This window comes from Lolium rigidum, chromosome 1 (assembly GCF_022539505.1).
Source record: "Lolium rigidum isolate FL_2022 chromosome 1, APGP_CSIRO_Lrig_0.1, whole genome shotgun sequence".
Lineage (NCBI taxonomy): Eukaryota > Viridiplantae > Streptophyta > Magnoliopsida > Poales > Poaceae > Lolium > Lolium rigidum.
Window position 1 is genome coordinate 37,556,546 of NC_061508.1, and position 14,382 is coordinate 37,570,927.

At 42.6% G+C, this 14,382-nt stretch overlaps 2 protein-coding genes across 2 annotated transcripts; one reads left to right on the top strand and one right to left on the bottom strand.

The window, feature by feature from the left end:
* The first annotated feature begins 2,065 nt into the window (after positions 1-2,065).
* LOC124671307 lies at positions 2,066-5,524 on the top strand. The gene is made up of 2 exons (XM_047207700.1): positions 2,066-2,280; positions 4,912-5,524. The coding sequence occupies exons 1-2, from the start codon at positions 2,066-2,068 to the stop codon at positions 5,384-5,386; spliced, it is 690 nt and encodes a 229-aa protein (XP_047063656.1). The 3' UTR covers positions 5,387-5,524.
* A 1,577-nt stretch (positions 5,525-7,101) lies between these two features.
* Positions 7,102-13,225, bottom strand: LOC124706782 (LRR receptor-like serine/threonine-protein kinase ER1). Its single transcript, XM_047238455.1, has 26 exons — positions 13,014-13,225; positions 12,839-12,910; positions 12,674-12,745; positions 12,526-12,597; positions 12,368-12,439; positions 12,221-12,292; positions 11,949-12,020; positions 11,799-11,870; positions 11,647-11,715; positions 11,478-11,549; positions 11,293-11,364; positions 11,123-11,194; positions 10,968-11,039; positions 10,810-10,881; positions 10,667-10,738; positions 10,445-10,516; positions 10,295-10,366; positions 10,120-10,191; positions 9,965-10,036; positions 9,780-9,848; positions 9,633-9,704; positions 9,476-9,546; positions 9,258-9,386; positions 8,730-9,077; positions 8,097-8,470; positions 7,102-7,627 (listed from the first exon to the last, which is right to left on the bottom strand). Exons 1-26 carry the CDS (start codon positions 13,223-13,225, stop codon positions 7,256-7,258), a joined length of 2,940 nt encoding a protein of 979 aa, XP_047094411.1. The 3' UTR covers positions 7,102-7,255.
* Between the last annotated feature and the right edge of the window lie 1,157 nt (positions 13,226-14,382).

Consider the following 14,382-nt stretch of genomic DNA (forward strand, 5'->3'; position numbering starts at 1 on the left):
CTCACAGGCTACCAAACGACGGCTTTCATGGCCCATGGCCCGTTCACGATGCGCAGATGAGCTCATCTCGCTGGTGCAGTGAGCCACGATTTCGATGCAGGCAACCAAACGCCCTATTGGCTCGCTTGTTTTGTTGTGAGCATCAGCATGAAGGGATGAGAGATTGATGACAATCATACACATATGATTGGGCCATCTCCTAGTCATTCCTCCGTGATTCTCGGAGCAAATGCTACATCACCAGCATTTAAATGCAAGCAACAGCGGCACGTGATCGATTAACGTGATCAAAGATGCAATAAAACCTGTTAAGCTCGGAGCACCTAGTATTCATTGTTCTTACTGTCTGTCGGCAGCAACGTGATCTAGCAATGATATTATTTTCGTTGGGAGCCGCACGTCAGTTTTGTTTCTGTCGATAAATTAATGAAAAAGATAACTCCCACATTAATTTTGCCTTTCATGCGTAATTTATGTTAGTATCTTGATCTCAAAACAAAAATCAGAAACGCAGAGGACGGTACATCTGGTTATAGACACGCCACAAATTTACTGTCAAATTCATGTATGCCAAGCTTAGCCAGGGTGCGACGGTAGCACACTTTGGAGACATATGGGAGGCTAAGCTTCCACTTAGATAAAAATATTTTTCTGGTAATTGGTCCTGGACAAACTTCCTTCTAACCAACACATTGCCACTCGTCATGGTCCGTCAACTGAGGAGTGTTCTTTTTGCAGTGTGCCTGAGGACGCGAACCATATCTTCTTCTCTTGCACTACTGCGCAATTCGCCTGGGTGGTGATGCGTCAATTACTCGTGTGTAACTAGCGCCCAAGTAATTTTGCTTAGTATGCTATTCTCTCTAGTTTCTCGGGCTACACGTGTTGTATTCTATGGGTTTTGTTCTTGGCGCAATCTTGGACGCTTTGAAACACACATAACAAGCTAAACTATGGAGAAGTTGCTTTCTATCATGCTAGTTGTTATTTTAGCTTGGCTAAGTTTTATGCCGCACCATGTGTGTAGATTGTAAACATGGATCTTTCTGGCATTATTAATTTAAAATCAGACATTGATTGCTTTTTATCTTAAAAAAAGTGACACAAAATGATATGCTCATAACATACAATAAGTCTACGGTAAACATATTGATATACTCCCTATGTACATCAATATAAGATGGTCTAGATACTACTAAAATAGATTAGATACAAACCAAAGTGAGTAAACCTACACATAAAAATAAATTAGATATAAACTAAAATAGATGAAACCAAACAAAATGCCTCAATATTTACATTTTCAGAACGGAAGGAGTAGATATCCATTGTTCAAGCAGGCAAAAGTACATTTGACCACTTGTTGGTCGAGTACGTTTTTTCTTTAGAACGTACGCATAGGCGTACCTTATTTCGACCTGCTGGTAGAATAATTTTCATATAAGGACATAAGGCTACATTTGCTGAAATTGGCTAAAGTAATTGCATTTGGATACAGATATATTCAGTTTCATATTCATATTTGCTTCAAAATCCAATACCATACTGATATTTGCTAAATGAATCTGGATAATTTTTGCATCCGTTTTTATTCAGTATAGATGTACTAAGTAGTGTCTAGATACATCCAAATTTAAACAACTTTCATCTATTTATAGACGGATGGAGTAGATACTTCCATATCCATTTTCATTTTGCCAAATACGAATATTGGATATTTTCAGATTATACACTGATACTTTCTACCCTAGACAGAACAGCCCGGAATGAAAGAAAGTAAAATGTGTTTATGGTAGACACACAGTCAGGATCAATCGACTTGGACGGGGAGGACCGGAGCAGGATGTGGGAAACCGAACCACCAAGCTTCCATTCTTCAACTATTCGAGCTTAACCAGCCTTGGGACTCAAGCCCGGACCCGCATGTCACCCGAAGTAAAGCCGAGCAGCCAAACCCCTCCTCTCCCCTGACGGCCAGCTGCGCAAGAACCACGCGACGCCGCGGCCCCGGCTTCCTCCTCGTGCACGCTGGAGCGCAAGGCGCTGCTCGCGAGTGGAGAGAGCAATGCCGATGGCGCTGGAGAGAGGCGCCCGGCTCGGCCGCGGGGTGCCGCCGCCGGCCGCGGCGTGCGGCGGCTCCTCTTCGGCTGGGCGGGGCAGCGACAGCCGTGCGGAGGCGGTGCACGTGGAGGAGGCGGAGGAGGGAGACGGGGAGGTGCAGAGCTCGCTCAGAGGCCCCTTCGACACCATGGACGCGCTCCAGGATTCCCTGCCCTGCAGGTAAGTTCCCCCAATCCGCCGCAAAGGTTGCGCCTTTCTTGGGCAGTTTCGCCAAAATCTTGGTTCCGCACCTTTATTTTGTCGATTCATTCAATATATCTTCAGTGCGTTGCTCGTTCCATGAGTATATAACTGTAGGTGGAATGTCGTTTTTCGATCTTCTGAAATCTATTGCGTTCCGATTTTGGGGATTCATTTGATGCTATGGAGTAATGCAGGTGTAGAGAGCCGGTGTAGAGATATGTTACTCTGTCATTCAGATAGAATTTCAGGTGATCGAGTAATGCGGTGGAATAAGCTTTTGATGCTATACTAGGTAGTTATTCTGTTATAAAATATGTGGATTTCTTCTGGGGAAATATGCATTGCTATATGCCTAAAATAATCCAATGTGCGGTTGACTTTGTAGAGGAACTGGGCATAATAGACTGTTTTACAAAGTTCAGTTCCACATTGATTTGGCCGGCGGAAGGGTTGTGCAGTGTGGCCATCTGTGTCCTACCGTTTATCGAATGCTTTTGGCATTTGAGGATCTTCAGTAAAAATGTGTTATTGGTAGTTAGTACTTACTCTGTCTATGCCAAAAAATATTGCATCTTAGTTTTTTCAAAAGTCAAATGATCTAAAGTTTGACCAAGTATTACTGATTTTGATTTTGATGTTTTAGATGTTGTTTTAGTCTTTTAGATGTTATATTTTCCTAAATACTTGGTCAAGCTTTACATCGATTGACTTTTGAAAAAAAACTAAGATGCACTACATTTTGGCATAGAGAGAGTACTAGTTAGTAGTCACAGTATTTGATGTCAAACAGACAATGTGGTGGGGAAGATTGAACATTTGGTCGGTGCTAGTATGTGAGGACTCGCAATTCTGAAAGCATTTTGTTAGTAGCTTATGATGAATTACCTCTCGCATACTCATACTTTAGCTTGTTTCACAGGCTTGTAGCATCAGGATGCACGCTTAGTCAAGACTTCTGTTTGGCGGTTAGTTTTGTCAGGTGCCCTTTTATAAGCATGCCATACATTTCTTTTCATTGACCCATAGAGAACAACTCATGCCAGGCATAATAACCAAACATGCTATAAACGACCCAAGAGTCCAAAACTTCTGTTCTCTTTGGTTGTTAGTTTTGTCAGCTGCTCTTTTATAAGCATGCTACGGTTTTGCTTGCATTGACCCAGTGAACACCTCATACCAGGCATAATAACCTAACATGCTATAAAATCTCAAGAGTCCAAGACTTCTTTGTCAGGTGCTCTTTCATAAGCATGCTATGGTTTTCTTTGCATTGACCCAGTGAACACCTCAAATAAGGCATAATAACCAAACATGCTATAAACGACCAAGAGTTCAAAACTTCTGTTGGTTGTGGTATCCCTAAATCTGGCACTGATACAAACGGTTATTTCTGGTCTGATCTATGCTCACAACCAGCAGTAAGAAATCTTTATAACACTGCAGTGATCCTTTCTATGAGGTAGCTTTATTTGAAAATGTTAAGTTCTTTGTTTAAACATAAATACGAAAACATTCCAAACTATCTATAAGAAATTCAGAATGTCTTAATCTAGATATATGTACACTGTCAATTCAATTTCGTAAAATAATACAAATGATAGTCACTGCAGCTGCACCTGATCTCTGCTACCTAGAGAAATTTATTATTATTTTCTTCCAGGATATTGTTTAGGAACCTTACTAAAGTTTTTGTTCTTTAATGTGTAAACCTGCAGTTGTAGCTATTGCCTTTCAGTAGTATTTTTTATGATCTTATTTTGTAGACATGTTCCAAGAAACGTGTTGCTTTTTAGATTTCAATTAACATTAAGACCCTAGTTTGCTAGCAAATTTGGTATTCACGATGACAATTGAAATGCTCATGGTAGTAGATTCCTGTTCACATGGCATAGCACAATATCACTGGTATTATCCTGTTTAATTTTGAGTTATTCCCACCATAGTGAGCTTACTAATAGATTTTAATGATATATTCAGCAATGCATGCGGTTTTGCTTTTGGCAACACATTCTTTTTTTAGATAGGCACTAGAGAGTACCTTCTTTGTTGTTTATTGGTGTTCATATGTTATTGCGTTTAGATTAACCGGAAATATTTCTTATTAAATTATAAGGATTAAAGTTAGGAGAGTGCCCTACTGCACTGCTAAAAAGTAAACATTTATGTGAAAGAAAAGGAAAAAAACATTTTACAAGGTGGTGTACCCAACCAGCTAACTGAGAATAAGTTATTTTCTTTGCCTGGTTGATAACCATGGCAATTTCATCATTGCAGAAGATTTTCTTATATCTTGTGGTCCAGTCGAGATGCACCAATAAAGAAAGGCAAATTAAGAGATTTTTTCCTAGAAAGATACATTCCATCACTGAAAGACTGTCCGTATTTGATATTGTAGCGTCTGAACGAGGATATGTTTTGGCAAGTGCTGTGGTACTTGTCTGGCTGGTAACATCATTTTTTTCCCAATTTCTTACAGCTGCTTGCAACTTGTTATCCCTGCCCAGTATTTGCCTGTAGTAGATTCTAGGATATTGGCGTGTCTACTACACACAGAACTCATCTTACATGTTACTGGCTGACCTATTTTTATTTCTCTCTATTATATAGGAGAGAGGTATCCGAATTCTACAATAGCAAATCTAGTTCTTTGGCAAATGATGGGGATGTTGTGCTCTCACCTCAATCTTCAAAAGGCCTTGCTAATCCTGAAACCCCGTCACCTAAGAAGCGTAAGGGTGCTCTTCCATTCGGTATCAACGATAATGAGACCCAGAGCAAAGAGCTGAGCCCTGTCGGCGATGACACCAACAGCCCAACGACCTGCAGGAAGCCACTGAATACAGCTGTTACAGGCAGATCTCCATGCAAGACCAGAAACGGCAATGAGCGTGATTCCTGTAAGAACCTGCCTTGCCAGTGCCTGCAGAGAAGGTTCACTGACATGAATGTCTTTTGTTCTCCACCTGTTACCCCTCAAATTCAGCTGATCTCAGTTCAGATGGGATCTATCTCAGCGGTTGGTCAAGATGTGGCGGAGTCGTCTCGTGTGGTTTCTCCTAGGGAAAAGCGCAGGAAAAACTAGCAACACCCGCATTTTCACCGGTCAACCATTGATGTCAATTATAGACTGGAGTCCAGTGGCTAAGTAGATTTTGGTCCCCATATGCAGTGCAATGATTCATAGGGTCGGTGTTGGTTTGTACAGTTCTAGCCTGCTGGCTATCAGCCTTGAAACATAATGAGAGGTGGTAAAATTGAGAAAGTAAGCATGCTCTACCTTATCACCCTTATAAGCTTTGACCAACGTTTTCCTGATCTGCGCATTCTTTTGCCTACCATATGGTTTTTGTTTAATTCTCTCTGCCTTCTCTGTGAGCTTTGCTTGAATGTTGCGTGAGGCACTGGAGTTTTCTATTCTTCAAGCATGTTTTTCTTCTTATTAGGCATAGTTGATAACTCTCAGTCTCTCCTGCATGTGAAGAGAAAGTAGCAGGTGCAAACCACGTTTGATGAAAACTCCGTGGAAAACTATGTTCAGTAGTTACAACCCATCTTTAAAAAAAACTACTGTGTGGTAGGAGGGAGATATTCTCGAAACATGCGTAAGTTCCAACTCATACTCATTTCATAGGTATACTAAAAAAAAAAATTCTTCAACAAACAGTAATATCTCTATTACGTACTCCTGATAATAACATTATAGTATGGGACGGAGGGAGTACCGTTTAATGTTTGCTACTATTCACTTCTTGATTTGTTTTTTTTACACCGCCTAAATTGTTTTGAGTTTGAACTTAAAATTTACATGTTTATAAAACCCCCACTTCTCAAAAATGTTTTATTTTTCTTTAGAATTGTTTCAAACATATTAACATGACTAAGAAACTGCCCTGTTTGATAACTCACGTAATTATGCTGAAATTTGTTGTTGTTGTTGTTTCTTCAGAGTCAGATTTTCATGTTCCAGAATATTAAGTTGCATACGCGAACCAGTTTTCCCAATATGCATTGCAGGCAGCGGCCATAGACAGAAGGTGGACACCAAGCAGTTCAGCAAAATGTGAGTGATATACTACCAGTGAAGTAAAACTAAACTGAGAGTCATGACGGTCCTGAGTGGCGCCCAGCCATCCGAGAGACAGTCCTGCGCTTCGTGAGGCAATCCAAAGCCATCTGACCACCTGCCACTCAATTGAATCCCTACATACCCAGCCAGGCCCCAGTCGAGTTGAGTTTCTGTACTCGCGCTCACGAGGATTGCGTTGCCATCGCACCGGCACCGCCCACTTTGCCCCACTCCGTGTCAATCATCAAAGATTCACAGGGCAAGTCAGGACACCTGCCGCTTGCAACCATTCCATTCCAATCTCATCTCCACCACCATGCCATTGCCATCCGGCCCCAGCTCGGCTGGTTGATGCAGCTTCACATCATTCATTGAGTCACACCTCCCCTGACACGTTCGTGACAAAAGCTATCTACAGGCTCCACGACACATGCACGGTACAACCACGCTGCGATGCCGGGGAGCCAAAGTTGAAAATCAGGTGGTAGCTGAATCTAGTTTTCTCTTCAGGTTCACCAGATGCTGTGCAACAAACACAGTGGCATCGCCATACAGTAAGTGGGAGAACAGACGACGCCCCTACTGTTTTTTGCATCTCCTACCACACCACAGACCAGGCAATTCACAGCATCACAGTCCATGAAAGGTCGACAAGAGATCCATTACAAAACTACTAGGTTAGAGATAAAAAGGAGAGGCTAAGTGGCTTTTTTACAGAAGAACGCCACCGATTCAGAGAATCATTCTTTCTCTCGGTTAATCTCCAGGCACCCAGGACATATTTAGACAAAATGTGAGCTACATAGCTCCTGCTACTGCTACTCCACTTCACTTCTACCTGCACCCGCCACCCGAGTTCCACGTCGGCAGACGCCTGCTGCTGCTCTACTCGGTGTTGTGGGAGATGGCCTCGCCGAACTTGAGGAACAGCTCCGCGTCCGACGTGCTCGACGAAGTTGCGCAAGAGAGCGCTCCGGCGCCACGCAGGCTGACATACTCGTTGGCGTAGCTCGGGAGGACGGCCTGCGTCTGCGGAGACAACGGCGGCTGGGTGGGCTTCGGCGGCGGGTCAGGGTGCACGAGGCAGTCCAGGACACGCACCACCTCATGCATCGTCGGTCGATCGGATGGCTGCCTCTTGGTGCAGAGGAGCGCCAGCTGGAATATCTTCTTCACCTCGCCGAGATCTTGGCAGGTGTCTGAGATGTCGGGGTCGACGGTCTCCATCACCGCGTTGCTTGCCGTCTTCGATAGGATCTGCATATGCAACAGTACATACTGTAAAATCTGTTTCATTACGGTGTAACTTGCATATATCACAAGTATCTGGTCTGGTTCAGAATTTCAGACATGATTTAAATGCTAGATGTTAGGAGGCAAACGATAAGCTGGGGATATTTGGAGTGGCACTGTAATTTGTAGCTTTCCATCTACATGATTGACAGACGGGGGACAAAAATGGCAGGCTTTAGGGGACGGGATCACTGCTACTTATAATGGAGCTTTCAATGGCCATATGCGATTGATCAGTCCACACCACAGGTCCACAGTTGCAGATAGATCTACTCACATGATGGGGGTTTCATGTTGCTGGTCCCCTAGCAGGAACATAAGCCTAATCGGGATCATCCAGCAATTATTGGCACTACCAGAATCCAAAGCAAAATAGGCGGAAGAAAACGACACACTAAGCTGAGGAACTGCAAGAGAATGAAAGATTAGGTACCGAGTGATGGAGATTGCACTCGTTGTCCACGGGCTTTTTGCCAGTCAGCAGCTCCAGCAGAACAATGCCATAGCTGTAGACATCAGACTTCTCGTTGAGGCGGGAGGTGCGCGCATACTCGGGATCAATGTATCCAATGGTGCCCATGACATAGGTCGACGTGTGAGTCTTTGAAACACATAAGCTCTTAGCAATGCCAAAGTCCGTAAGGTGGGACTCATAATCTTTGTCGAGGAGAATATTCTTTGATTTTACATCCCTGTGGATTATTCTCGGACTGCAGTCATGGTGAAGGTAAGCCAGGCCTTGAGCAGCACCAAGAGCAATCCTAAGGCGAGTCTCCCAATCAAGTTTTTTCTTCTTGGATGGACCTTCTAGAATTAAAAAAGAACAGTGTTATGATACCATAACAGTCCATCAACTACATGATCAAAAAATAAGCAGGACTAGAAATGTGCTAAACATCAGCTACTTTGAGTGACCAGTTGGTGCTTTACTGTTCTGTGACAGATGAACAGAAAAAGACCTTCGAAATCAAAATAAAATACAAGTGCTAGCTATGGATCACTGACACTAAATTAGTCTCAGCATTGTAAAAACTGTGTCAATGAGTTGGTGGCAAAGTGCACTTACCATGTAAAACATCCCAGAGGCTGCCATTTTCCATGTACTCGTAGAAGAGAAGATTCCCAACAGGTGAGAGGGAGTATCCTTGCAGGCTGACTAAATTCCGGTGTTTGATACTGCCAACAGTCTCAAGCTCAGTCTGGAATTGTTTCAGGCTTTGCGGGTACTGGGCATACAACTTTTTGACTGCCACCGGTGTGCAGTTCTTCAGAACACATTTGTAAACTGTGCTCGATGCCCCATACCCAATGATGTATTTCTCACTCAAGTTCTCAGTCATCCGCATTATGTCTTCATATACATGAAGGGCCATGTTCATATTAAGTATCACTAGCTTGGGCGGGACATTGCTCACTGCAACAACATGCAAATTTATTACAGAAGACTATTTAGTGTTAAAGGATCAATTATGGTCTACGAGTGGGCAGTCAAGATATGCCGACAAGATATTATAGTTTAATAGAACACATTAATTAACTAGACATGACTTCTATGGAAACGTAAACTTGCCAATTAGGTATGTCGATGCATTACCTGGTTTGCTTACAGAGTCATCTTTGAAAGCAGGAGGGCTGTGCGGCCTACAAACAGCTACTAGAATCATCAGGAGAATAACGAGCCCACCCAGAGCAATGCCTAGTATTGCAGCCTTTGAGATTAGTGCTGCATAGAAAAACCAGGGCAGAATGACAGTATATTAGAATGAAGAAAATGTGCATATTCGGAAGTTGATATGGAAATGCTATTTTTACGTTTCTCTTGGTGGCTGGAGGAACGGCATGAGCCAACCCAATATCCACAAAGTCCAGGATTACCCAAGAAGCTGAAGGAAGGGCCAGATTGTTAAACTACTGTTTCGAAATCTGATTGTAAGGGTGAAACAGTGATTGAAATGATAAAGCACACTACCTGTCAGGTGTAAATCTTGAAAAGTTGTTATCAGTAGGGACAACACCAGCCAAATTATTGTACGACATATTTCTGTTCACAGAGGCAAGAATATAATGTCAGCAAAATCAAACAGCCACACTGCTGAAAAATTCTTTGGAAACTTACAAAATATTTAGACTGAAGCAGTTCACCAATGAAGAGACATCCCCAGTTATATTGTTATTTTCCAATTTACTGCAAGAGCAAATAATAGAGAGATTAATTAATAATCAGCTGAGACTACATACTGAACCTTCTACCAGAACTTACTGATTAAGCAAAACTACGTGACAGGAAAAGATCTGACTCACAGCAACATCAGATTCTGTAGCATTCCAAGTTCTTGAGGAATCAGACCACCAAGATGGTTATTGGACAAGTCACTGAAATAACACCCAAGTAATTCAATATAGCATCCAAGGAACTAACTGTTGAAAGGACTATGATTATATCACAATGTACTTACATCTCCATGATACTCCTCAAGTTACCAAACTCCGCAGGGATGAATCCGATAAGACTATTCTTGCTCAGGTTACTAGAGAAAAAAGTTCAAATATCAACACACTTTTTATGCATGCGACCAAATATCAACACATGATGGTGGAAATAAACTCAAAATCATAGATGAAAACACTTACAGTCTCAGTAGATGCTCCAAGCTGCCTATGGCTGATGGAATCGGACCAGTAATCATGTTACAGGATAAGTCCCTGGTACATGTATTTTCATTATACATGGCATGGCATTAAAAGAATATTCTCAAGAACTAATGAGATAATCGGACTTACAAGATGTCCAAATTGTTGATTCTTGATAGCTCAATAGGAATAGGTCCACTCAAAGAATTTGACGACAGATTCCTGAATAAACAGATGAAAACAAGTCGAAAATGAACAAGCAGACAAGGTTGCAGTTAATATGCACTATGCATATCAAACAATTTGAAGTACAATAGGCAAAGTTTATTCGAATGCACCATAGCTCAATTTAATCATAAAACCATAACTTACAAAGAGGTCATGCTCTCAAGTTTAGACAATGAACGGGGAATGGTCCCATTTAACTTGTTGCCATGAGCATTGCTGTAAGAAAAATCAACACATTACATGTATATTCCTGAAACTGCAAGTGCCACAAAAGAAGCTGCTCTTACAAGCTATTGAGATTCACACAAGAACTTATGTTGTTGGGAATTGGTCCTTCTAGGCTATTGTTTGCAAGGTTCCTGTGAAGCAAGAGAAACAAACTGCTTGTGTAACTACCACATTAAAAAAATCACAACATGTATTAAAGGGTTTTAAAAGGACTTACAAATCATACAAGCCTGTAAGCTTTCCCAGCTCTGGCGGAATGAGCCCCGTAAGTTCATTATCATTTAGTTCTCTGCATTTAGATATTTGTCAACAAAACAGAAAGCAAGATAAACTGAAATGTAGTATGTAAAAAAGAGAAACGTTGCCACTAACAGGTAATGAAGCGTTGACATATTCCCAAGCTCTGGCGGTATTGTCCCAGTTAACCTATTGCCTTGCATGTATCTACCAGGCCGTGATAGATCTTGATTCAGAAATGTACTTACATGGAACTTTCATAGAAGTGAATTGTCAGGATTCTTAAGCAGACAAAGGAAGCTTACAGTTTCTCAGTGTATGTCAGGTTTCCTAGTATCGATGGTATTGGGCCAGATAATTGGTTGTAACTCAGATCTCTGTAATTATTAAAGGTCAGCCAATAATATATCTTGCAAGATACCAAAAAACAGTTCTTTCTTTACTGGTGAGACTATAATCTAGATCATATGAAGCTCATCATAGGACTTACAGTACAGCAAGTGCCTGCATGAGGCCAATAACTGATGGAATAGGACCAGTGAACTTGTTCCCTTGCAAGGACCTGATACAGAAATATACACAACTCAGCATCGTGGTGTTAATTCTATAAAGCATGCAATTCAAGAAGATAAGTTGCATTTAAAATAACCACCACATACAGTGTAGCAACTTGAAGGAAACCAATGTTGAACGGGATTGAACCAGTCAATTGATTGTAAGACAAATCCCTACCATTGCAAAATGTTAGAAAAACTTTCCGAATGGAAAGTACAATAATCATGCCAGGCAGGGCAAGAACGTAGATACGTACAAGACCTGAAAACTCGTACAGTTGCCAATTGTGTCTGGTATCTGCCCAGTCAAGCTATTGTTTTTCACATCACTGGTCAGGTGAATACAAAGTTAGAGCCGGATAGAGAATGGTTCAAAACCATGTTAGATTGGAAAGCAGCATACTTACAAGTACCAAAGGCCGGTCAACTGGCACATATCCGGGGAGAGGCTTCCTTCTAAATGGTTGCCGCGCAATCCCCTAAATTGAATCAACTTAGGTTAGCCAAAAGTACATAAAATGTAGCATTTTCAATCTGCCCATGTGCATAAATTTTATATAAGCATACACGAATTTGCCCGGCTAATTTTCAGGCAATAAACATACTACTAATAATGCAACTACAGAAAAAGCACTACTACAAATCTTTTAACAGGACACAAATTTCAGAAATGACTTACAAGTATTGAAGAACCTCATTCCAATAGATTAGTCTTGGTATCTCCCCACTCAGTTTGTTTTGAGCCAAGTCCCTAAGGTGCAGATCACATTAGAACTTGTAAACATACTAAATATAATTCCACAACATTAATCAAGCTGGAACTTACAAAATCTTCAAATTTGGGAGCTGTGATAGCGTGGACGGGATTGCGCCTACCAGCTGGTTGTTCTTCAATATCCTAGAAAATCACGAACATACATGATCACCTACAACTTCCAAAACATTTGTTTAAAAAAGGCATTTCAGAAGGAAAACAGGCCCTACAAGGTTTCAATGTGCTTCAGCTTGGATACCGAGAATGGTATGTCGCCATCAAGGTTGTTGAAGGACAAATCCCTAAATCAAGAACAAATGTTAAATCATCTACAGTCTCCAAAACCTGGGGAAGCAGCATCTTGGTGAGTCCACTCACAGCGTTTTGATCGACGAGCAGTCGCCAATCTCATCGGGGATCTGGCCGGTGAGCCCATTCGACTTCAAATCACTGCACGCCAAATAAACAAAGTTAACATAAGCCAACAACCAGGAAGTTACACTCCAATCAACAACAAAGGCAAGCAAGAAAGCACATCCGTACATCGAGACGAGGCTCTTCAAGCTGCCGACGGCCGGAGAGATCTCGCCCTCGAGGTTGAGCCCGGAGAGGTTCCTGCATCGCATTGTATCAACACGCTGCGTCAGGGACCGGAGACGGTGCGGGGGTTGGGGGAGGGAAGAAGCAAACTTTTCATAGGCGGCAGTCTCGATCTTACAGCGCGGCGACGGCGAAGGTGACGTTGTCGCAGAGGACGCCGCGCCAGGAGCAGTAGTCGTTGCCGGACCAGTCGTACAACACGTTGCCGACGTTGCGGAAGGACTTCTTCACCTCCAGCAGCGTCGCCCCTGCAGGATGTGATGTAACCCCAGCCACATTAGCAACAGAAAATAGATTCAGGATCAGTAGAATCTGACGAAATGACTTCATCCCCAAAAAAGAAACCAAGAATAAGTAAAGAGTTGCTCGACATGGTATCAATGATCATCCTTAGTCTTGAAGGCAAGAAACTATCAAGAACGAACGATTTGGAAAGCACAAAAAACAGCGCAGTGCTAAAGCAAAAGATTAAGGGTGCTAAGATGAATGCTGATAGTTAGCAACATTTTGATCTTATTGGGAAAGAACCACTGTGACACTACTAAACAAACGGATAAAAAGGAAGGAAAATCTGAAGCTTGCAAGTTTGAATAACTGAAGAAAGAACGCAAAGATTCAATGTTCAGAACATTTCTTTGTATCAGCAGCGGTTGCTCCTATGAAGAACAGAGCAAGAAGGCAGATTAAAACAGAACAGAACAAAAGAGGAAAAAACCTCGTTTTGAAAACACCTGATGAACTATGCAGTGACTACTACCTCCAAAATAGTATCAAGAACTGTCCCATGGATAAGGAAAAGTTGAGAGAGGATAGATAAGAGACGCGGGCGCAACTCACAAGGATTAGTTAAGTATTAGACCTGGGTTAAAGCAATATAAAAATGCAGCGGAAGCACTGGAGAATCCCCATATGCCTCCGAAAAGCGCGTACTTGCAGCGCTAATAAAATACTAATCCCACCCCTGATCGAATCTCTGCTCCCCAGCACAGAAACCAAACAAACAAACTCGCAAGAACAAAAACAATACTAGCGAAGATGCGGAAGGAGAAACCAACCGTCGTCCGCGACGGCGCCGGCGACGAGGAGGAAGAAGGCAATGAGAACCGCTGCCGCCGCCGTCGAGGTGGTCGTCGCCATGGCCGCCGGTGCCGAGCTCTGAATCATCGTGCAGGCAGTGACATTTACAGAAGAGATGGAGAGAGGAGCGCTGCGGAGTGCAATACGGAGAGCGAAGCTCGCGTGCCGCTGCTGCTACTGGTGTGCAGAGCAGTGAAGTGCGCCTTAATGGGGAGGAGTTCTTGGTTGGTTTCTCGGGCTCTGCTTTGCGAGCACTCGCGCTGCCGGCTCGGTGACAGCGAGTAGCCGTATGGCTGGGCGATAGAGTGGCAGGCCTACGCTATGTGGGAGAGCGTGTAGGATGCAAGGCTGTAGCTCGGAGCTCTAGAGAAAGAGTTCAGAGAGGTTCCTTGTGGTGGTGAGATAGTGAG

What these genes read in the sequence shown, in the direction of transcription:
- LOC124706782 (XM_047238455.1), bottom strand. Translation starts at nt 13,225, where the DNA reads ATGAAGTCATTTCGTCAGATTCTACTGATCCTGAATCTATTTTCTGTT. An exon ending in CTTACAGGCTTGTATGATTT is followed by an intron (nt 10,882 to 10,967) that starts GTAAGTCCTTTT and finishes CTTGCTTCACAG; the next exon opens with GAACCTTGCAAACAATAGCC. An exon ending in AGTGCAATCTCCATCACTCG is followed by an intron (nt 7,628 to 8,096) that starts GTACCTAATCTT and finishes TTGCATATGCAG; the next exon opens with ATCCTATCGAAGACGGCAAG.
- LOC124671307 (XM_047207700.1), top strand. Translation starts at nt 2,066, where the DNA reads ATGCCGATGGCGCTGGAGAGAGGCGCCCGGCTCGGCCGCGGGGTGCCG. An exon ending in CAGGATTCCCTGCCCTGCAG is followed by an intron (nt 2,281 to 4,911) that starts GTAAGTTCCCCC and finishes TCTATTATATAG; the next exon opens with GAGAGAGGTATCCGAATTCT.